Raw genomic sequence first — 23482 nt, forward strand, 5'->3', positions numbered from 1 at the left:
TACCCACCTCCCAGAGTACCCACCTCCCAGTCATTGTGAGATTATGCTACCTATCCTCCTCCCAATGCAACTCTGACTCCTGCCCCAAGGACCATGACCTCTAACTGGTGACCTCTCACTTGATGTTACTGAGCCCCAGCAGTATCTCAGTTGGTCATTCCCCATCCCCTTCCCCCATTGGAGAAAACTTGAACTTGTATGTGCTGTCTTCCCCTATTAGCTCCTTGAGGTAGGGCCTATCTTCAGTGCTTAGCAGAGTGTTTGGCATGTGCTTTTTCATTTCCATTTTTAGTAAAATAAAGGAAGAGGTAGCATGGTATAGAGAAAAGAGCACAGGATATATAGAAAATAAATACGAAATTACTGCGTGTGCACTCACAACTGGAGTATTCAGGAAAGGCCTCTGAAAGAAGTAGCATTTGAGCTAATTCTTGAAAGAAATTAAGGGTTCCCAAGAGGTTGAGGTGAAATAGGGATAGTCCATGCAAAAGTGCAGGGGGGCAAGGAATGGAAGACTGAATATCTGCAGTTGAAAAAAATGAGAAAAAACAAATTAACAAACCTCCAAATAAGAACAAAAAAATGGAATTTTTTTGAAAACAATAAGGTAAATAAAATTTTAAAGAAATTTTAAAACAGCTAACAATTGTTAAATAATTTTTTTTCTCATGAGAAAGGAAAATTAAATCACCAAAATAATAAAAAAAAAGAAAGAAAAGAAAAAAAGAAAATTACACAGGTCTCCATCATCAATTACCTAACAAGTAGATGTCCCGTTATGGTGATGCACTGGAGAGAGGGCCATGCCTGGAGTCAGGAAGACTCCTCTTTCTATGCTCAAATCGACTTACTAAACTATGATGACCCTGGGCAAGTCATCCCATTTGCTTCAGTTTCCTCATCAATACATTGAGCCAGAGAAGGAAAGGACAAATCACTCCAGTATCTTTGACAAGAAAACACTAAAAGGGGTCACAAAGAGTCAGACATGATTGAAAAACAACTCAACAACAACAGATGTCCAAATGGCATTTAAAACTCAGTATGTTGGATCAATGTACAACATGGAAACAAAGTAAAGACTGTGGGGGGGAGGGAGTAAGATGGGGGGAAAAATTATAAAACTCAAAATAAATAAAATAAAAATAAAACTCAATATGCCAAAAGGAAATTCATGATCTTCCTTTCCTTAACACTAGGAACACCCCTGCCCAGGAGAGGACAAGTCCCCCTTTTCTAACCTCCCTATTTCTGTAAAGGACAGCAATATTTTTCTACTCACCCATGTTAACAACTCTTCACTCACTTTCATTACCCCTATATACAATCTAGTTCTTGTTCATAAAATTCCTTTCTCATCTGTTCCTTTTCTCTACTCAAATTACAACCATTCCAGTTCAGGTGCTTATCACATCTGACCTTGACTGTTTTGATAAGGTATTGAGTCTCTCCCTTTGCAGTCCATTACAGACAGAGCTGCCAAGCTGATTGATATATCCCTAAAACAGATCTAACTAAGTCACTCCTTGTCTTAAGAAGTGTCATTGGCTCCCTCTTACCTCCGGGAGAACACAAAAATTCTTCTATTTGACTCTGAAAGTCCTTACCTGCCTGGCTGCAGTCTTTCTCTCCACGCTTGCTGCATACTCTGTGCTTCCCCCATGATAGCCTCAGTCACTGATGACTGGAATGAGCTGCCTCCTCACTTCAATGTCTTAGTACCTACCCTCTACTTTCTTCAGCATTTAGAATCACTGAATCACTTCTACTCCAGTCAACAAGTACTTATTAAGTAGCTACAATGAACCAAGTGTTGGGAATACAAATATAAAAGTGACAGTAGAGGAGCATATATTCTATTAGGGCAAGTGGAGGGAAGAGAAAATAAAATATATTCCCAAATAATTAGGTATACAAGAAATAAGTATACAAGTATACAAGAGTATACAAGAAATAAAAAGAGTCATTAAGGGTGGCAGGGGGAAACTAACAACTGGAGAAATTAAGATAGATATTTTAAAAGAAGTGGTACAGGAGATGAGCCCTGAAGGAAGCCAGAAGTTCCAAGAGGTAAAGGTGAGAAAGGCAATTTTCCCAGCAAGAGAAACAGTATGTACAAATGTCTTGTTGTTCATTCTCAAAGAAGATGACATCAGGGAGGTGATGCCATGACAAGCACATGAATTATATCTGAGTGAGGGGGGCTGTGCTAAGTCACCACCCTCACTTTTCTCCTCCAGAGCTATCTGGGTCCAATGGCCAGATAGGAATCAGGGATGGCCCTGTTTGTGAGACAATCAGGGTTAAGTGACTTGCTGAAAGTCACACAGCTACTAAGAGTCAAGTGTCTGAGTTTAGATTTAAATTCCTGTCCTCCTGACCTCAAGGCCAGTCCTCTATCCACCGCACCACCTAGTTGCCCTAAAGTATCTTCAAAAGTGTAAAGGTGGGAGGATAACTGGAAGATAAAGTACATGCAGATACAAAAACCAACTGTGAGCCTGGAAACATTGGCTAAAATAAGATTTTGAAGGGCCTCATATCAAATAGAAAGGATTTTCATTCTATCCTAGAAGCAACTGAAGTTAATTGAGAAGAGGAATATTATAGTAAGTTCTATGAATAGCAGTATGGCAGTTGAGTGAAAGAGAGATTGGATGCAAGGAGACTAATTAATGAAGATGCTTTACAGTAGATCATAAGAGAGATCTCAGCTAAGATGGTTGTTCTGTGACTAGAGAAGGGGAAAAGATGGAAGAGAATGTGAGGAAGTGGAATCAACAAGGTTGGCCAAATGACTAGATATGAGGGAAGGGTAAGAGAGTGATCAGTCAAAGAAAATGTCCAGGTTATGAACCTGCTTTGCTAGGGAAATGGTGGTTCCCCCATTATAAACAGGGAAATTAGGGAAAATGGTAGATTTGGAGGGGAAAAATGAGATTTGTTTTTAGTGCTCTTGAGTTTGTAATCTACAGGACAAAAAGTAGTACAGTTTAGTAGGTAGTAGAAGATGCTAGACTGGATCTTAAGAGAGAGAAAAGGCCTAGATTCCCACTTTGTCATATAGCATATTAAGCAAGTTAGGTACTATAATGTTAAGAACCTAAACAGAAGTAATTCCAACATTATCAATGGAGAGAGGAGCTATGGTATGGAAATCTGGACGGATATTCTTTCCTTTTCAGCTCAGAGTTGTGCTCCTCCAGTTTCATCTTTAATGGATGGACTGCTTAACTAAGTCTCCTGCCAAATTTCCAATACATTTGCTTTTCCATCCACTATTTCTTGATTTTTGAGGCAACATTGTTCATAATATTCCCATATACTTCTTCACAAGAGTTAACAATTAATTTATATCTTAAATCTATGTTGCTCTTGGCTGCTTGGCATTATAATAGAATTAATTTCATTTTTGTGATATTATTTGGTACTTTATAAACACCTCCCAACTATTTCCTGAAAAAAAATGTCTACAGTCATTGATTAATTAAAAAATCTCTAAGCTGATGATTCTCAAGTTTATTTATCCAGCCCAAACCTCTTTGTTGACCTCCTCTTTGAGGGCAAGTCTTTTACCTTACTTTGTATTCCCAGTACTTGACACAGAACCTGATTAATAGCAGGCAATTAATAAATGCTTACTGACTGACTGATTTGTTACAAGGCAAGACTATTCTTTTTTCTTGCAGAAAGAGTAGCAATAGTGATAGAAAAAGAAAAGTGATACAAAAACGAAGAAAGGTATGTCAATCAATCTTTTTTCTTTTTAATTTTTTGCAAGGCAAACAGGGTTAAGTGGCTTGCCCAAGGCCGCATAGCTAGGTAATGATTAAGTGTCTGAGACCAGATTTGAACCCAGCTACTCCTGACTCCAAGGCCAGTGCTTTAATCCACTACGCCACCTAACCTCCCCTCAATTAATCTTTAAAAAAGAATGTAAAGCAAAGTTTAGAAGGGTGTAGTGGTACAACTACCATATTAAATTTGAAGGGGGAGGCGGAGCCAAGATGGCGACAAGAAAGGATCTAGTCTTAAGCACTCTCTGATAAAACTCATAAACTAAGGACTCTAACTAAACTTTCGAGAGACAGAACCCACAAAGGGACCCAGTGAGGCAGTTCTCCTACTCAAGGTAACCTAGAAAAGAGCAGAAAGGCTCTGCTCACCGGGGTCGGAGGGGCAGCCCGCCAGAGGGGTAGAAAGATCTTCAGCTCCCAGAGGCAGCCCCAGGGTGCTGGGAGCCCCAGCTCACAGCAGCAGGACCTCCACCACAGGGCACACAGCGCACACAGCGATCCAGAAACAGAAGCAGGCGGAGCTGGTAAGCAGAAGCCCCCAGGGCATGAGCCCATTGAGCTGAGGGAGGGGAGTGAAGAGAGACTGCTGAGCTCTGACCCTAGAAGAGGACTCTGGGGCTCTGACCACATTCAGATCCTGATCGCAGTGTAGGCCCCCCACCCACCTCAGCCCCGTGGCAGAGGCGGCGCTTATGGTCATTCACAGACCAGGAGGGAGGACAGAGCCTCACACACTGAGACCCTTGTAGGAGTGTCCCAAAAGCTCAAGAAGCACCCCAAACCATGCCCAGGATGGGAAAATGAGCAAGCAGAGAAAAAAAAGAGGAACACCACTGAGAAATATTTTGCAAATGAGCCCAAGAAGGATCAAAATACTCAGTCTGAAGATGAGGAAGCACAAGTTCCTGCATCTAAAGACTCCAAGAAAAACAGAAATTGGGCTCAGGCTATGACAGAGCTCAAAAATGACTTTGAAAATCAAATGAGAGAGTTAGAAGAAAAACTGGGGGGGGGGGGGAGGAAAGAGATGCAAGAAAAATATGAAAATGAAGTCAGCAGCTTAGTCAAGGAAATCCAAAAAAATGCTGAAGAAAACAGCATGCTAAAAACCAGCTTAGGTCAAATGGATAAAACAGTTCAAAAAGTTATTGAGGAGAAGAATGCTTTAAAAAAGCAAAATTGGCCAAATGGAAAGAGATAAGAAAAATCTCTGAGGAGAATAAATCCTTCAGACAAAGAATAGAATTCAGGGAGATTGATGAATTTACCAGAAATCAGGAATCAATACTTCAAAACCAAAAAAATGAAAAATTAGAAGAAAATGTGAAATATCTCATTGAAAAAAACAACTGATATGGAAAACAGACTTAGGAAAGATAATTTAAAAATTATTGGAATACCTGAAAGTCATAAACAGGAAAAGAGCCTTGACATCACTTTCAAAGAATTACTACAGGAAAATTGCCCTGATATTCTAGAAGCAGAGGGCAAAATAGAAATAGAGAGAATCCACCAACCCCCACAAGAAAGAGATCCCAAAAAACCAACCCCTAGGAATATTATAGCCAAGTTCCAGAACTCCCAAGTCAAAGAGAAAATATTACAAGCAGCCAGAAGAAGGACACAGTTCAAATATTGTGGAGCTGCAGTCAGGATCACACAGGACTTAGCAGCAACTACATTGGAAGCTCGTAGGGCTTGAAATATAATATACCGGAAGGCAAAAGAGCTTAGAATGCAACCAAGAATCAACTACCCAGCAAGGCTGAATGTCCTCTTCCAGGAAAAAAATGGACTTTCAATGAACCAGGGGAATTTCAAACGTTCCTTTTGGAATGGCCAGAGCTGAACAGGTTTGATCTACAGGACTCAGGTGAAGGATTGGAGGAGAAGGGGAAAATATGAGGGACTTAATGATGATGAACTGCACATATTCCTGCATAGAAAAATGACACTAATAATACCCATATGAACGTTCTCAGCTAATAGAGCAGGTAGAAGGGGCTTTTATAGTTGAAGCACAGGAGAAAGCCGAATTCAAAGACAAAATATGGTGTAAAAATGGAGTCAATAGAAAAAAGGGAAATGTAATAGGAGAAAGAAAAAGGAGAGGGGGAATAGACCAAGATATTTCATATAATAAGATTTTTCTTTATTACAATGAGCTATTGCAATGATATGGAAGGGGGGAGGCAAGGGGGAATGAAGGAACCTTTCCTTTCATCAGAGGTGGCTAGGAGAGGAAACAGCAGATATACTCAATGGGGTATAGACATCTGGAGTAAGAAGGGGGGGCATGGGGGGAAGGGGTGGGCATGTGAATGAAGGGGAGAGGATGGACATGGGGGAGAGTGGTCAGATATAACACATTTTCTTTTTTACTTCTTGCAAGGGGCTGGGACTGGAAGGCCTGTCCAGGACCATAGGGCCAGGTGGATGCTAGGTCTAAGGGGTGGTATGGGGGCTCAGGGCCTCTTGGCCCCAGGACCAGGGATCTGTCTGCTGCGCCACTCAGATACCCTACAGCAGAGTCAGAGTGAAAGGAGAGAGAAAATATAGTACATGGTAGTGGAGAAATATGAAAGGAGTGAGTTGCGATCAGCAATGGCATTGTTGGAAAAATATGGAAGTAATTTTTGCGATGGACTTATAAAGAATGTGATCCACCTGCGACAGAGCTGTTGGTGTTGGAACAAAAACTGAAGCACATTTTTTATTATTATTATTTGGGGGAGGGTGCAGGGCAAATGGTGCTGGGTGGCCTGCCTGGAGACGCATGGCAGGGTGATTGTTGCTTGTCTGAGGCCGGCTTTGGACCCAGGTGCTCCTGGCTCAAGGGACAATGCTCTGTCCACCACCCAAGCCACCCCTACTATTATTACTATTTTATTTTATTATGGGTCTTTTTTTTCTTCTTTTTGGTTTTTGCAGGGCAGTGGGGATCAGGTGGCTTGCATGTCACACAGCTAGGTGATTGTTGGGTCTACGGGGCTGGATGTGGGCTCATGGGCTCGGGTGCTCGTGGCTCCAGGGCTGGTGCTTCGTCCATTGTGCCACCTGGCCATACCTACAATTATTACTATTATTTTTTTTAAGTTTTTTTCTCTCCCCTTTACTTTATCACTCAAACAAGTCTATATTTATGGGGGGAGGGGGTATTTCATTTACTCTTAAACAAGAATATTTTATTAATGTAAAAAAATTTGTACAAAATAAGAATAAAAAAATTAAATATAAAAAAAAATTTGAAGGGCATCTGGGTGGTACAGTAGATAGAGCATTAGCCTTGGATTCAGGAGGATGGGAGTTTGAATCCAGCCTCAGACACTTGCCACTTACTAGCTGTGTGAACCTGGGCAAGTCACTTAACCCTGACTGCCTCTCCTCCAGGGCCATCTCCAGTAGTCCTGATTCCTATCTGGCCACTTCATCCAGATGACTCCAGAGGAGACTGTAAGGTTGATGACTTAGCATGACCCCCCTCACTCAAATCCAATTCATGTGCTTGTCATGGCATGACCTTCCTGATGTCATGGTCTTCTTCGAGATTGAAGGACAAACATTATTATGTCAAATTAGAATTATACAAAAAATTTAACAAGCTATGTATAATGGAAAAAAGGCAAACTGTACATATTGGAAAATCAGTTTCACATACAGTCCCCTTTTTTGTTATTCTTTGTATACTGAAATATTCATGGTTATATTCAAGTTCCTAAAAAAACCAGAAAATTTATTTTAAAAAAAAGTCTCCCAGTAGATTTGGTAACTTCCAAATGCAAGTGTCTGAAAAGTAAGAATCCTTAAAAGGAGGAACTGTGTCCATTTTTAAAATCTTTTTAATCCTAGTACTTATATCAGTGCCTTTATATATAACAAAGTCTTAATGGATGTTTTCCTAACTGAACCTTAGCAGAATCCTGCCTACCAACCCTAGCTAAAGTTCCCTGTCCCCAAAATCCTAAAAGCCACCATATGTTTTTCAGTCTCTCTTCCCAGAGAAGCTACAATATCTACGTATGTTAAAACTGAGAAGTAGACAAAGACAAGTTACCCTCCCTTCTCCTAAAACTATCCCCCCATCCTCCCCTTTTCCCCAAGCAAATCCTAGAATGGGGGGGGGGGGGAAGTCAGAGGTTTAGAATGCCTAAGAGCTTGATGATATTCCAGAAGGCAAAAAAACTTGAATTACCACTGAGAATCAACTACCCAACAAAACTGAACATTCTCTTTCAGGGGAAAAGATGGACATTCAATTTAACAGCAGACCTTCAAATTTTCCTGTTGGTCCTAACCCTTAGGTTTGAATGATATATCAAAAGACTGCTCTACAGTATGGGTTCAGGTACCCAAGAAGATACTAACTGTACTGGTCTGCCCTCCCCCTATTTTCACTGTTCAGATTTTCCAGATGTTTCTACCACTGTTCAAGGTCAAAGAAATGAACCAAAGTTCCTGCTACTGACTCTCTGAATTCCATAGTGTGTTTCCAAATTCTCTTTACTTGAGTGGTTTCAGTAAAATTAAATCTAAAACAAACCAAGAGGCCCTTTGAAGTTCAGTCTTTAAAGATAAACTTTTGGGTCACAAGTAATATCTTACAAATAAGTCCAAAAGGGAACAAAAAGCAATATTAAAAGAAAAGCACTTAGATTTGCAGTCAGAAAATCTGGATTTAAATCCAAACTGCCAAATACAAGCTATATATAACCTTTGACAAATCACTTAACTCCTAGGACTTTGCTTTCCTCATCTGCAAAATGAATATAATATCTTCATTATTTTCCCAAGAATGTTGTTATAAAATTCAAAGGACTGAAATAGGAACTGGACCTGTGAACTTATCACCTTAAAATTACAATGCTAATCTTAGGATCCAATGAGATAAGGAAAAGTATTTTATAAGCTATAAAAAATTATAAAACATGTTTGTTAAAAAGTTTTTTAAATACTAGCTTTAAAGGGTTACATGAATTCAAGCTATCAATTTGTCTATGAGCACCTTGAAAGCAAGGCTTATATCTAATGTATCTATGTATAGCTAGTATCAAACACTGTTTCTTGAACATCTAAGAATATGTTGAAATCCCAAAGAACTCACTGATTCACTCAAGTCTTCCCTTTTCCCATCCTTTTCAACTGGAAGCCACTCTATTCATAATTACCTTTCCTTCACTGTAACACAAGCACCAGACTCCAGAGAATAACTCTAAGACTGCCAATATCAGTGAAGCTTACAAAAATGGCTAAAATCAGGGTAATATCAAGGTAGAAACCAAACCAAACATCAAGGCTGTAGAACCTTTAAATAGAAATTGAAGGCCGGTCAATGTGGAGGCAAAGATGAGAGTGTCATGAGGAATTCCTCCATGAATATAATCTTAAAGAAGTCTATATGCTCCAGAGTCAGTCACATTTAGCTAAAACAACACAAATAACTACTGGGAAACAAGTGGGTATTTGCCCAGAAAGAAAAACAATAAGGCAAGTTGGAAGTGAAAAGGAAAGGAAGATGATGAACACACAGTAAGAGCACTTGCTTCTGACAAGAAGACCCTGAAAATAAAGAACTGGGAACTCCCAATGCTGGATAAGAATTTGTTTTATGGGTGGCTAGGCAGTGTAGTGGATAGAGCTCTGGCCCTGGAGTCAGGAGTACCTGGGTTCAAATCTGGTCTCAGACACTTAATAATTTACCGAGCTGTGTGGCCTTGGGCAAGCCACTTAACCCTGCTTGCCTTGCAAAAACCTAAAAAAAAAAAAAAAAATTTGGATTAGATGTTCTCCAAGATTAGTCCAAGTCTGACCCTCTGGGGTCCAATTTAACAAAAAAGCAAAGCAAAAAATTCTAGTAACCAGGATGCTGAAATAAAGATCTTACTAAGCACAGAATTAGATAGCTAAGCATCTCCCAAAAGATAAGTGGTCAAAGAATATAAACAAATGGTTCCCAAAAGAAGAATTGCAGATTATTCACAAACATATGTAGAAAGCTCTAAATCAATAACACTAAATGTAACTCAAAACAACGCATTCTGCAAACTGTCAGATGATAAGATAGTTGATATTGAGTTGATAGTTGATGTTGGAGGGGTTGTAGTATGATAAGTCTGTTAATACATTATTGGTGGAGCTGTGAAATGGAACAACCATTTTGAAAAGAAATTTGGAATTTTGCAAAATAAGTGAATAAATGTTTTACCCCTTGAACTAGAAATTTCCTTACTGGGCTGATATCCAACCCCCCCCCCCCCAATATACCAACAAACAGTAGCATTTTTTGTGATAGCAAGGAATGAGAAACAAAATAGATGTCCATCGACTGGAAAATGGTGAACAAATTGTGATACGTGAATATAATAACTATGAGAAGGGATGTGTATGTTGAATACAGAACCGATGAGCCAAGAACACAACCCGTCCATGAAGTAAATAGGAACAACAACCGCATGCCAAAAAGATCAAAAGTGGGAATTGAGTGAATAAGTAGGAGAGAACACCCCTGGGCGGAGGTGGGCGGCCCACAGGTGCAGCCTTTTTCAATGAACAGACGGTTGTGCTGATTTTTGTCCTCTTTTAAAAAATACTATTTGTCGTAAGAGATATGGCAAGGGCTCATGAGGAAGAGTAGGCTAAAGCCTCTCTCCTAAAATCAATAACACTTAGCAAATTAGGAGAGGGCAGAGAGAAGGGTACCGAGAGAACGGAACCTGGAGCAGCGGCTCAAACGGACGTCTCCCCACGTCGCGACTAGTGTGGGGGGCCGATGCTGCCTCGCAGGTGCCAGGCGCACCCCGGGAAGGGTCCCTCAGCGCCCCGCCGCCCCGCACGGGCGGGCAGCGCCACCGGGCACCGCCTTGCGGCACCTTCCGGCCGGACTGCGCCCCGCGGGCCGCTTTCGGGGCTCCCGGCCTCGCCTCCGGGGCGCCTGGGCTCCACTTGGCAAAGTTGGAGGCCGGGCGGGGGCGGGGCCGCCGGAGCGGGGGCGCCGCGGGGGAAGCACCGGGGTCACGTCCCGGGATCCGCCGCGGCCTGGGCGGCCCGGGGCCGGGGGGAGGCCGGGGCCGGGGCCGGGGGGAGGCCGGGGCCGGGGCCGGGGCCCGCGCCCGCCGCACTCACGCATTAAGGTGCTGAAGGCCACGACGCCGAGCAGCCCCTGCAGGAAGATGCCGAAGCTGTCCATGAAGGCGCCGTTCTCGCAGCCCCGCTCGCCGGGCCCGGCCGCGGCCGTGGAGGCCGGCCCGCGGCTCGCGTTGCCGGCGAGGCCCTGCATGGCCGCCGGCCCGGAGCCCCCCGAGCCCCGGGAGCCGGCCCCCTCCGCCCGGCCGCTCGCCTGGGCTCCGCTGCGCGCGCGCGTCCCCGCCGACGTCTGAGATCATCGGCCCCCGATTGGCGCGGCGGCGCCCGGGGGGCGGGGCGCGGCGGCGCCCCGGGCCAATGGGAGGGAGGCTCCGGGGCGGGGCTTGCCAGGTGCGAGCTGGCCGCGAGGACGGGCCCGGGCCGGACCCCCGCCCCGCTCAAGTCTCCAGGCTCCAGTCGGCGCCAAGAGCCGAGCACGATTTCCACTGGGCAAACTCTACTGGAAACATTTCGGATTTAAAAGTTCAAAGGCGGGGCGGCCTTAAGGATTTAGCTGTGTGACCTCGGGCAAGTCACTGAAGCCCATTGCCTCGCCAAAAAAGTGCAAAGGCTCCTCTTAGGAGGTCTAGATTTGATTTACATCCCTCTGGATAACAAGGAGGAAAAAAACCCCAGTCAGCGCTGGTCCTCTTCCTCTCGTCTACCAAGTCGGTCCAAACAGCGCCTGGCCCTTCCACCTGCCCTCCACAGCCGCGGGCTCACTTCTGCGATGCTCGGCGCCGGCTTCCGCCCTCCCCCCGTGGTCCTGTGAAGCCCCCAGCCAGCAACTCCGAGCCCGCCCGCTTACTGCACCGATGCAAGCTTCTCGTGGCTGAGACAGGAAGGGAAGAACGCGGACGATGCGTAGGGGGAGACCCTAGTGTGGGCACACCATCTGTTCGGAGCCCCCTTTCATTTTTTTTTTTTTTTTTGGTTTTTGCAAAGCAATACTAAGCCACTCTTTCTGGAGATTCTCAATGACTTTTACTCATTATAGTTGAGGAGAGCTCCCGAGAAGACTAAAGGCCCTTCTCTCCTCTGGGACCCCTGAGAAATAGGTCTCAGCCCTTCTCTTCTGCACTGGCTATTTTCTATTCGAGGTTGAAGAAGTGTAATCTGACTTTTTGAGGATGAAAGGTCCAGGGGGCACCCAGCGTTCCTGAGTCTGGCTTCCAGAATAGGTGCTATGACCTACCATCAATATTTAAAGGAGTAAGGACCTCAGCTCAGCAGTGGCTGAGTCTAAGACTCATCTTGAAGCAAAGCTACTTTGGGTATAAACTTAGCGGGACCGATCAATGCCTCCTATGAACTGAGCTAGGTGTTTAAAATGTAACGGGGTATGCCATTCACAGAGTTCTTTCCACGGTGTCTCCTCATGTGGAGACGCCTTGAGCAGCCTGCTTCCAGGAAAGTTGAGGGGAATTGGGAAAGAAGTTCTTTGGAGAATCTATGGTACATGGATAGACATTCTGTAGACGGTTCCAATATGCCAACCTTATGTTTAGGAGGAGGCTTTTTCTAACTGCCGGCAAGTCAAAACAAAGTATTTTCCAAAAGCTGCTAGATACTCTTTGATTTTACTCTGGATAGATTTCATTGACTTCTTCAAATCCAGTGAGAGACAATGTTATAAAGGGGAGAAATCTTGGGGCCTTCTCCCCATTGGGAAGAAGAAATGAGCCTCACTTCTAAGCATCTGCTTTGTTCCACATGTTCCAGAACCTCTGATATTATGAATTGTGAAAGGTCAGGAGACTAAGCATCTTGAATTCCCAGTGTTCAGGTTTTGCAGTTAGCTTAGCATCAATAACCCTGCTTGTTCTGCGTTGTGAAAAGGACTTATTCACAAGACACTGCATTTCAACATGAGTTCTATGGGACATATACTATATAGGAAATGAGCTAAAGTGAGCCTCCTTCCCCAGAGACTTAGGGTGGTGTAAAAAAGGTATACTCCCCAAGATTACATGGAAATGACTTCTCCCTATAACTTCCTATTATATCCCATTATAAAAAATAATTGATGTTAAATAGTTAAATGGAACTGGGGTCTACATATTGACTTTAGGAGAAGGGAAAACACAACTGGAGTGTTCTGGCCAAAGTAATAACCCTTCAAGGTTATTCCCTGAACCCTGCAGGACAAATGTGGTGGACAGTGTATCTCTGGAAAAGAGAATAAGAGTATTCTTGCTGCATGAGAAAGTATCATTTATCTTGTAGTGAGCATAAGACAAATAATAGTTGAATTTGACTGAGGAGCCAATATATGAACATATAGTTTTAGTAAGCATGAGGGCTGCATTTGCTTATAAAAAGTATCTCCAAGGAACTAGGACCCTTATCCCATGTCAAGAATAGGCACCATAAATAATGATTGTATAGAAATGAAATTTACTCTTCATACACTTTACTGATTGATACAAGTGCTAACTGAATCATACCTTAAAGGTCTGGTGAAAGCAGTAAGCTGCTTTCAATTAAATGATAAAATTCACACATCTCTACAATTAATGATGAACAAATACAAAAATTAACATGCACTAGTAGTTTATTTAGCAAAGAGATTTTGGGTTGATTTAATTGCTGTTTTTGAGGACCAATGTAATGGAAAAAGAGCTAGATTTGCAATCAAAGAACCTAGACTAGAATTGTGACTGTTCCACTTAGTTCTATGTGATCTCAAGCAGGCAAATCACTCAAGCACTTTGCAAATCAATTTTCTTTTCTGTAAAATAACACCTAAAGTTTCTTTCTAGTTCTAAATTATTATTACTTGAAGGATTTTATTGGAGTATCAAGTGCTTATCTAATCATACTCCTGATCCACAGAAAAATTTTACAGGAAGAAATGGCCTTAAATTATGACAGCAGAAAATCTAGTTAGATATTAGTAGATCAAAAAGTGTTTGAGGGGCAGCTAGGTGGCACAGTGAATAAAGAAAGCACCGGCCCTGGAGTCAGGAGGTCCTGAGTTCAAATCCAGCTGCAGACACTAATTACCTAGCTGTGTGACCTTGGGCAAGTCACTTAACCCTATTGCCTTGCAAAAACCTAAAACAACAAACAAACAAAAATAAACAAAAAGTATTTGAAGATCCAAATAAGATCTAGGACTGAAAAAAATATAGTAAACTCTGAAAAGTGCTGCCTCATGCAGAGCACTACTTCTGGACCAAGTAGGTTCTTCTACAGGAGCTGCTTTAAACACTGCTAGAGATAAGGCTCAGGCCTCAGGGACTCAGTCATGTTGAGAAACTGGGCTTCTAATTCTCTCTTATTTACTACTTGAATTAAGAAAATATTAGGAACAGAACAGAACAGAAAAGTGCCAGAAATATAGGAATCAGACAGAAAATATGAGCACCCTGAAAAGCAGCCCCAATTAGTAGTATCATGAAAAAGTTTACTGCCCTGCTCAAGAGATTCTGAGAAACCCTACTAGAGAAAGCTTTAGAAGAAAAAAATTAATCTGGATAGCATAGTACCTTGATATCCAAATCAGCACAAATGAAACCAGTTAGTGTTTTTTTAATTTTTTTTTACAATCACTTAAAACTGTCATACCACAAACTTATTTACATTTTTATTTACAAGGAAACAAGCAAAATACCCATCTAAAATAGTTTTTAAAATCCTTTGAAGTCACTACACCTACCAAACATGATGGACATTATTTTCAATAGGCATATTTGTTTGTGCATATTTCTCCTTAAGTAGTATTTTACCCTTGATGCATAACTTTTGAAATTAAGGAAAAAACAGCAAGCAGGAAGATCACAGCACAGTATGCATTTCATTTTGTCCCAAACAAGCAGCTAATAAAAAAGGCAAAATACAGGAAACAAAGTGCATCAGTTCCAATGAGTTAGTATATGAAAGAGGCCTAAACGTGGTGCTGGTACCAGCCAGGAGTCCATCCCTGGCAGACCTCTGATTGTCTACATAGAGTTAATTGACTAAAAAGGAGGAAAGGGGAAAAAGGAGAGGAAAACTCAAAACCTCAAGATACCTTCCTGAAAGGTGTCTTGCAAAGTGGAACTAAGTTACTGATGATACAACCAGTTTTTTGTTTTTGCCTGAGTATCATAACCTACCAAAGTCAGCTACTTCTTATATTAGCTTGTTCCAGAATTCAGACTACCATTCCTCTAATTCAAGTGTCTTAGCTTTGACCAACTCTCATTCTGCCAAGGTTGTAGGGCAGGTAAATTGAACCTAACGTATGGTAGCCATAAGGAAACACTATGACCCTGGTGCAAAAACCTCTTTCAGATGAGGGCATTGTGCTATGCCAGTTCACCTATTGCCTCCAAAGTTAGTTGGAGTGAGACCCCTTACCTCCCATGAAGGCTTCAGGGTCAGCGCCTCACTGCTGGTGTCGGAGACCCTTCTGGCAAGGCTCTGGCTTATTTCCTTTTGAATAGCAATCTTTTGCAATAGGTCACAGAACCGAGACAGACTGAACCATGTGTCTTAAACCAGAAAAAGAAACTAAAGGCCTACTTTTCCATTCTCCCACTTCAATTCCTGGTTTTGCTGGTTGTAAAAATAGAAGATTCTTCAAACATTGCAATAAAGAACCTTGTAATCTTCAGTGCATCCAACACCCTCCCTCTACTCTTTTACCCCTAAGGCTGCCTTCAAAAACAAGGCTATTTGTATGGTTTGGGGAAAGTTTTGAAGGGAGCACCCAGGGTGGGCTTGGAATAGGATACAATTGGACTTGTCTTGGAATATATAGTTAGGAATTCTTCAGCTGGAAATGCAAGTCCACATGTGGCTAATCTGGAGAAATTCAAGTTTCCAAAGTACTCACAGTCTCATGCAAAGGGTGAGATCAACAAAAGTTCATTAGCAATTTTTTTTTAATAGTGAAAAAAAGGATGAGTAATATTTGGATGAAAAAGACTGATTTTTTTTTTTTGGCTTTATGGTAGGCTTATTTTCTATAATGGTTTTGAGGCAGCACTCCACATACTGTAATGACCCCAGACCAACCAGTTCAGCTTCACAGAAGGGGTACTTGATTCCCACCAAGACTGATGGTATCCCCTTCTCATCAGCTCCATAAGGCCAATGAGTCTCCTACTGATAATACAGAAAAGTGTTGAATTATTTTTAAAACCTAAAATTAAACAACAAACATTCTCTACAAACACATGCCTAGAGACCAAGTTATGTATAGGCTTCTGCCATGAACTTTTAGCTCCTGGCTTTTCTCTTAAAACATTAATGAGAATAGGAATAACTCAAACCTCTCAACATCTTAATCATAAAAAAAGTCTTTGGTGAACATGCCAGATAAATAAAAGCTTCTCTAGTAGTCTCTCCCAGTGCCCCCATTTATGTCAACCCACATGCTCCTAAAACTCCCTGATATTCTCTGTACACCCCCTAGAAAAAAAAAAAATTTACTTTACTTTACGGATACCAGCTTTGAGACCTAGTCCCAACAAAGGAATTTTCATCTTTCTGAGACTATTTCAGATCCTAGATCACCTGCTAAAAAGTTAAGTTAAAGTAAGTTCAGAAGAATTAGGGTCCAATGTCCCCTATCTCATAGAGAATTCAATTTTAATTCCTGGAAAGAGGCACAACGAAGTCAAGTTTCAAATCTGACTTGCTAGTTTTACCTGTGAAATAATGTTTATATCTGTTCCAAAAGGTTGGTAGGTGTAATGTACCCTTTCCCCAGAATATACTGTGAAACATATGCTGGAGTTACCCATTCTACAAAATAAGCATGGATAATATGAAGACTGGAGTCCCAGTGATTTTATTAGATGGATCAACTGCCTAAAGCCCTAATCATAATTCCCCAGAAGCCATAGCATTTGTAGGTTAATTGATTTACCTAACACTATGACCCAACTAAAACAAATTATTAATCATCCTGTTAAATTTTCAGGGACCAAGAGAAAAACTACAGCACATTAATCATCTTCAAAGTTGTTAGACCATGATAAGCACACAGTTATGGAAGACTTACTCTGTTGGACTAGAATGAACAAAAAGAGTACCATCTGGAAATGAAATCTAGGTAAATAACAGTATTCTACAAAGTGTTCTTTTTGAATACAGCAAGCAAAGATAACTTCCCCCAAGAAATGAAGAGCACATATTCTATATCTATCATAGAAATAGTTTATGCAAACAAGAAGAATCGTCCATTTTGAAAATTCAAAGTTGATCATTACTTTCTCCTAAATGGGAGGGGGCATGGGATGGATAGTGGGATTCTAAAACTAATATTCATTTAACAGCTGGTACTCAAATCTGTCAAATTACCAACAAGCTGGAACACATACTAGGGGAAGTTAACCATGTACATACTGGCATTTTTGTATAAATGAAATCAGAAGACAAAGAAGTTATAGCTAAATAATGGAAGAACAACTTCCAAATTTCCCTTAGCAAGATGAATCAAGGAGTTGGCAAAGTTGGTTTCATAGTTTTTCCAAAGGCAATAGCAAACATTGTGTCAAAGGATACTGCCTTGCAGTCCTTGTGATGAATGTAAGCAAACAGACCAGGAAAATAACTGAAGTTCATACACTATTTTATATTGAAGAGGATAGATAAGAAAAATTCTTTGATGAACCTAAAATCAACATATATCTCCATACTTGGTGACTTCAGTGGGAAAAGAAGTATGATGAAGAGGGCAAAAATTATTTACCAATATAAGATCAAGAAATCAAGTAAGTTAAAGGACTGCAGGCTCCTCAGAAGCTACATGCCTCCAAGACACTAAAAAGGATCTGGATACAGTAGGAACTTAACCACCAATGTGAAAAATGAAAATGATAACATTTTAATATTTTATAATGGAAAAGATTAATTGTTGAGCCAATAGTCATCTCAGCTGGTTGAGATGGTTTGGCAAAGGCCAAAAAAGAAAAGAGATAGAAACTTTTAACAGGAGCAACACAGAAGTGTGAAAAGAATGTGAGAGGCAGAGAAGCCCTACTTCAAGTTCTTATTCTATCACTTCATTTCTAGTAAATAAGCAAATCTCAACTTCTCTGGGTTTCCGCTTCCTTTACTAAATCTAAGAAAGTAAATATAAAATTAAAAGCAAGTCTATGGATAATTAGTCCTTGCAACCTGAACTGTTGAAATAAACTATGAATTTCAAAAAAATGAATAATAGTCTGACAAAAATGTTATGATTTTTTAAGTCACTAAAATGAAAAGATCAAAAGACCCCAGAAAATACTCCAGCAGCAAACACTTTATCTTCTTGCCAAGACTAGAGAAATGGTAGCCAAGGTATATAACCTTATTTGCTGAAAAGGATGATGGAAGATTAAGAACATTATCTCTTTACAAAATGACACAAAAGCAATTGTGAGTTAAAAATGATTTGGACAAAAATGTGATACAAGGGCAAACTGGGCTAGGTCATCCTGAGAATATCTGCAGACAAAACTGGACCATGGGAATTACAAAAGAAATGAAACATGATATACTGGCCAGCATCTTTTACTCATTTTCTTAATCAATTGTATGAATTTAACTACCACACATGTACTTATCCATTTCAATACCTAACATACTACATAAAGAAGTGGTTCCAGCATTTAAGATGAAGTTGGGAAGAATGACTGATCTGATAAAATGCATAAAGAAGAAATCTGTGCTCAAGGTGGTCATTAATCAAGGCACTCTGGGGTCCATTTTCAAGCTATTTCAAAGAGGAAAAGATTCTTAATGAATAGAAAAGATGACAGATGGTATAACTGAGATTTCAACAACTATAAACCATACACCCATTTTCTGAGTTTTGTAACATCTTTAGGAGAATGGCTTGCATAATTTTCAAAGGTATCCTCAATGAAAACATGAAAAAGAAATAAGCAGTCTTTCCTAAGTCTGTCTACAATAAGAATCATATCCTTTTTTAAAAAGTATCTGACTCAGCAGAACAAACCATGTCCTTGAAAGCTCTCTTCTAAGAAGGCTATCTCCCAAACATACATCAGAAATATAGGAGACTAGGGGCGGCTAGGTGGCATAGGGGATAAAGCACCAGCCTTGGAGTCAGGAGTACCTGGGTTCAAATCCAGCCTCAGACACTTAATAATTACCTAGCTGTGTGACCTTGGGCAAGCCACTTAACCCCACTTGCCTCACAAAAACCTAAAAAAAAAAAATATAGGAGACTAAAAACATTAGATAACTTTCTTCAGAAATCTGCTGAGTCATGAAATCAAAGATCCCTAGTGTCTGACATATTGCCTAGTATATAGTAGGTGTTTAATAAATGCTCATAGATTGACTGCTCAAGTAAGGTTTGAAAAATGAGACTCATGGGGGCAGCTAGGTGGCACAATGGAAAGAGCACCGGCCCTGGAGTCAGAAGTACCTGAGTTCAAATCTGGCCTCAGATACTTAATAATGACCTAGCTATGTGGCCTTGGGCAAGCCACTTAACCCTATTGCCTTGCAAAAAAAAAAAATGAGACTCATGATCACCCAAAGTGTTCTCCAGTATAATGAAAAATACTCTATATGGAATTCAAATATAAAAAGGTGAAAACTGTGCTTCCCAGGCTGTGACACATTCAACTCATTTTTGTTGACTCATATATCCTGGCACAGGTGCTGCGAATGGATGACAAGCTGGGATGATAATGGAAATTAGGTTGAATAAAATCTGTAGTACTTTCAAGCAATCTCAAACTGCCACTGCTGCAATTTGACACCAGTATTCTGCTGTAAATAATGAAATAACGTGATTTTGGATAAATCTAAATTAAATAAATTGCAGGTAACCCAAGGAACAACAGAATATGAAATAAGGGTGTAAATAAATTTGTTTTATGTTCACAATGATGACATGCCCACAAGAAATGGGGATCTTAATGCCATTTTGGAGGTCATATGTAGTCAGAAAAGTTGGGTCAGCTGTCTAGCAAAATAACAGATGGCCAACCTGGGAATTACATTAGTAACCCTGAGACAGTAAAAGAACCAAAAGACTTCCCTCAGACTGGGTGATTCTTCTACAGACCTCAATAAGAATAACAGTATAAAATTGGTGTGATTAGAGGAGGACAAACCCAGAGAAGAGAACGTTTAAAAAATATTAAAATTAAGTTGACCCTTTCAGCTCACATCATTGTAGTCTTCTAACATTTCTAATAAAGCAATGTAAGGTAACTCTTAAGTACTTAGACTAATACTAACATAAAGTTTATTTTAAAGGACACAGCAACATATCAAACATTCCCAAACTATTGCTTCTACATGAGATTTCCAGTTAGTTTTTTTCTTGAGTTTAATTCTACATCTTTAACGCAGTTGCCAAAAGAATTCTATTTAAGGGAGTAATGTTTGTAAAAAATTCCCAGGCAGGGGGTGGCTAGGTGGTACAGTGGATAGAGCGCCGGCCCTGGAGTCAGGAGTACCTGAGTTCAAATCCGCCTCAGACACTCAATAATTACCTAGCTGTGTGGCCTTGGGCAAGCCACTTAACCCAATTGGCTTGCAAAAAAAAAACCCTAAAAAAAAAATCCCAGGCAGGAATGCTTCACACTTTAATTTTTTTTTAATTTTTCCTAATTAATACAGGAAAAAACATGAGGGTCCAAACCCCAATTATAGAATTCCAATACTATTGGGGGGGGGTCAAAGGAATTTTTCTCAACCTTCCCAGAAATTATCAATTAACTTAATTCCATTACTGGGTAGTTAGAGGAAAATTTTATTAATCAAAACACCAAAAAGTGATCTCTCTGGTTAATACCCAATACCATAATTCCCCCCCATTCCCTTCTCCAGACCAATTTTTACATTGAAATATCCAATTATCTCTACTCATTATGCTATATTTTATCTATGTTAATGAGAGTCCTCCACAAAGTGCTACTTTGATGGCTTGTTGTGGATGTGACCCAGGGTTCTGGAAATCTATCCCATTAAAGCATGTAAATGGTTAATTATCCACACTGGAAAAACTAAATGGATGAAGAATGTCTACTCTCTAGACTACAATATGCACTAAGATGGAACCAATCTGTAGAGCTGTCTCACCATTACCATTGAATATTATGCATAGTTAATGAGTCAGAATGAAAACGGAAGATAGCAAGTTGGAACCTGCCTAGAGGATATTATTCAGTGCTTTTAGGGACCAATTTTTCCTTGCCCAGCAGAATGCTTCCAGTAATGCTGAATGAGTCCTAGTGATAGAGTTCCATAGGTCCTAAAGAATTAAAGTTAATGGACACCCAAAGAGTTAAAAAAGAGGTCCAAGGATAGTGATGGATAACCTGCAAAGCATTACCAACCAAAAATTATGCAAAAGAGGCAATATAAAGGATGTCATCAGAAAGATGCTTGCCTAGAGAGAGATGATATTCAGGATAAAGTATGATGATAGTCAGCCCCCGCCATTGATATAGGTGTAGTTTCAGGAGAACCAGAGGAAGTTCCTAGGACCCTCTGTGGAGGATTTATGGGAAGGACACAGACAAGAGTTCCAAAAGATCCAAGAGCATGGATGGGTTGTGACCTGCATTAACAAAAGGAATACTTACCTTGAAGAAATCACTGGTCCACTGAAGTATCCAAATAACAAGAGAAAAGCCATCTAGAAACTAGTGAATGTTGGAAAAAAAAATAAATGGAGGTCTTATTTACTATACAAACTTATTGAACATCTCTTCAAAATGTACTGTAATAACAGTGCCTTCTGTCATTTGTCTATAAATTCAAATTTAAGGGAGTTCACTCACAATTTAATGTACTGAAGATCCAGACCTTATAAGCTTTGTTGTCCATTCCCAATTATACTTAGTAGTAGTAGAGAAATCTAAAGTATAATATGAAGAAGATGGACAGTCTGAAAATAATACATTGGTGACTGGAGATAATCCAGAAAGATTTTCATCAAAGTTCACAATTTATAGGAAGTAAGCACACTTCTTTTTTTCCCCCATCCACAATGAAATCAAGAAATCACAGCTGGACAGTTCAGCTGAAGCTTCCCAATAACATAACTGTGAAAGCAAATTCACTTGGATTTTCAATTTAACTTAAAGCAGGGCCACATATACTAAAATCTATACGATTTTAAAAGAGCTATAGACTTCTTCCATCAGGATCACCTAAATGTGGATGACATCCTATCTTGAGATTCCTCTGCAATTAAATCAGAGAAAAAGTTCAAAAATGTGCAGATTCAACAATTCTCTAACCTCCACAGCATGTCATTTTCAACTTGTGCTCTAGATTCCTTAAAAACTAATGTTTTAACTGCTTGGAAGAGCTAGGAATGAAGTGAAGAGAAGCTTGCCTGTATATCAAATGAATATTATTTAGATGAAAAAAGGAACCGTGAGAGAACAGAATGGGGCAGGAGGGAAAAAAAAATAAAATCTTCGAGAAGCTCAAGACAAATCTTTTCAATTAAATCATTAACAAATATTTGATATGCCACTTAACTAACTGACCCAGTATCAAATATGGAAGAGAGCTGTGGAAAACATGACATGAAAATTTGGGGTTTAGGTCAGTTTCAGGAAATGTTTTATACGTTCCCACAAATTTTTTGACCATAATTTTTAAAAATGTCTTTCTTCAACTTTCATCTTACATAATTCCTTATTGTTATGGTGACAACAAAACAAGCATCACAGGAAAAAAATACCACCCATTACTGTTAACTACAATTGTCAACAGAATTAGTAACAAAAAAGAAATCACCAGGGAAAGCTTTTTAAATAGGTTAAAATAGAACTATACATATATAAAGTCCTGGTTCCAAACAACATTCCCCAATGAGCTGCTTTTAGTTTTAAAAAGCTTAAAAAGAACATTGAAAATGAAGCACAGGTTTTCCTTAAGGCATAGCCTTATATTAGTGCTAAGTTAAAGTCATGTTCTCTTTTTCCATGAAAAGGAAGCAGGGAACATGTCTACCTACCATGGGAAGGAACAAAAAGAAAGGGAGCAACAGAAAAAGCATTTTCCAGCAATCTAGGATATTACTCTTAATTCTTAGCCCACACCACCTGAATTTGTGAAATTCTCCTCACAGGAGTCTCTTTTTCTTTTCCCACAATCTTTTATTTTTTTAAAAAAAGTTGTAATGTGATGAACAAAGGACTACCACAATTCCATTGGCAGGGTAGACACTTAGTGTGCATTGTTTTACTTCATGTATGTGGTCTTCCTTCCCTGAAAGTGCAAAATCACAGCAAGCAGACATCTGGAGGTCACCAAAGTCAGCATGCCATCTCAGAGAGAGACCAATGGCTCACTGCATTTGTGCTTCAAAGGTCCAGTTCACCTTGGCCATTCTTCTCAGTTAGCAAATTGCTGATAAAAGGCAAACTTGATCCTCTCTATGTGATGGCAAAGCTTGATAGCAGGGCCTAATTTCAAGTCCATGCACTCTTGAACAGTGGGAAGGGTAAGGAGTAGCAGGGCCTGCCCATCAATTTCCTGTCAAAGGAAAAAAAGAACAATTTTCTTTTAACTCTAGGCAGTGCTTCATTCATCATAAATTCTTTTTATACTTGATGATCTGTTAAATATTATCCTTTTCAGAC

The 23482-nt window shown here is 40.2% G+C and overlaps 2 protein-coding genes across 2 annotated transcripts in view; both read right to left on the reverse strand.

Moving 5' to 3' along the window:
• LOC141496087 (store-operated calcium entry regulator STIMATE-like) overlaps nt 1–11094 on the reverse strand; it is a 72255-nt gene extending 61161 nt beyond the window's left edge. Inside the window, exon 1 of the mRNA XM_074198213.1 lies at nt 10917–11094. Coding sequence (XP_074054314.1) covers nt 10917–11070 — 154 coding nt within the window. The 5' untranslated portion in view covers nt 11071–11094. The remainder of the gene's footprint in view (nt 1–10916) is intronic.
• Nucleotides 11095–12955: 1861 nt separating this feature from the next.
• Nucleotides 12956–23482, reverse strand: part of SFMBT1 (Scm like with four mbt domains 1) — a 227305-nt gene continuing 216778 nt past the window's right edge. The window contains 1 exon segment of the mRNA XM_074198215.1: nt 12956–23375. Coding sequence (XP_074054316.1) covers nt 23235–23375 — 141 coding nt within the window. The 3' untranslated portion in view covers nt 12956–23234.

The sequence above is a fragment of the Macrotis lagotis genome, chromosome 8, assembly GCF_037893015.1.
Source record: "Macrotis lagotis isolate mMagLag1 chromosome 8, bilby.v1.9.chrom.fasta, whole genome shotgun sequence".
NCBI lineage: Eukaryota > Metazoa > Chordata > Mammalia > Peramelemorphia > Peramelidae > Macrotis > Macrotis lagotis.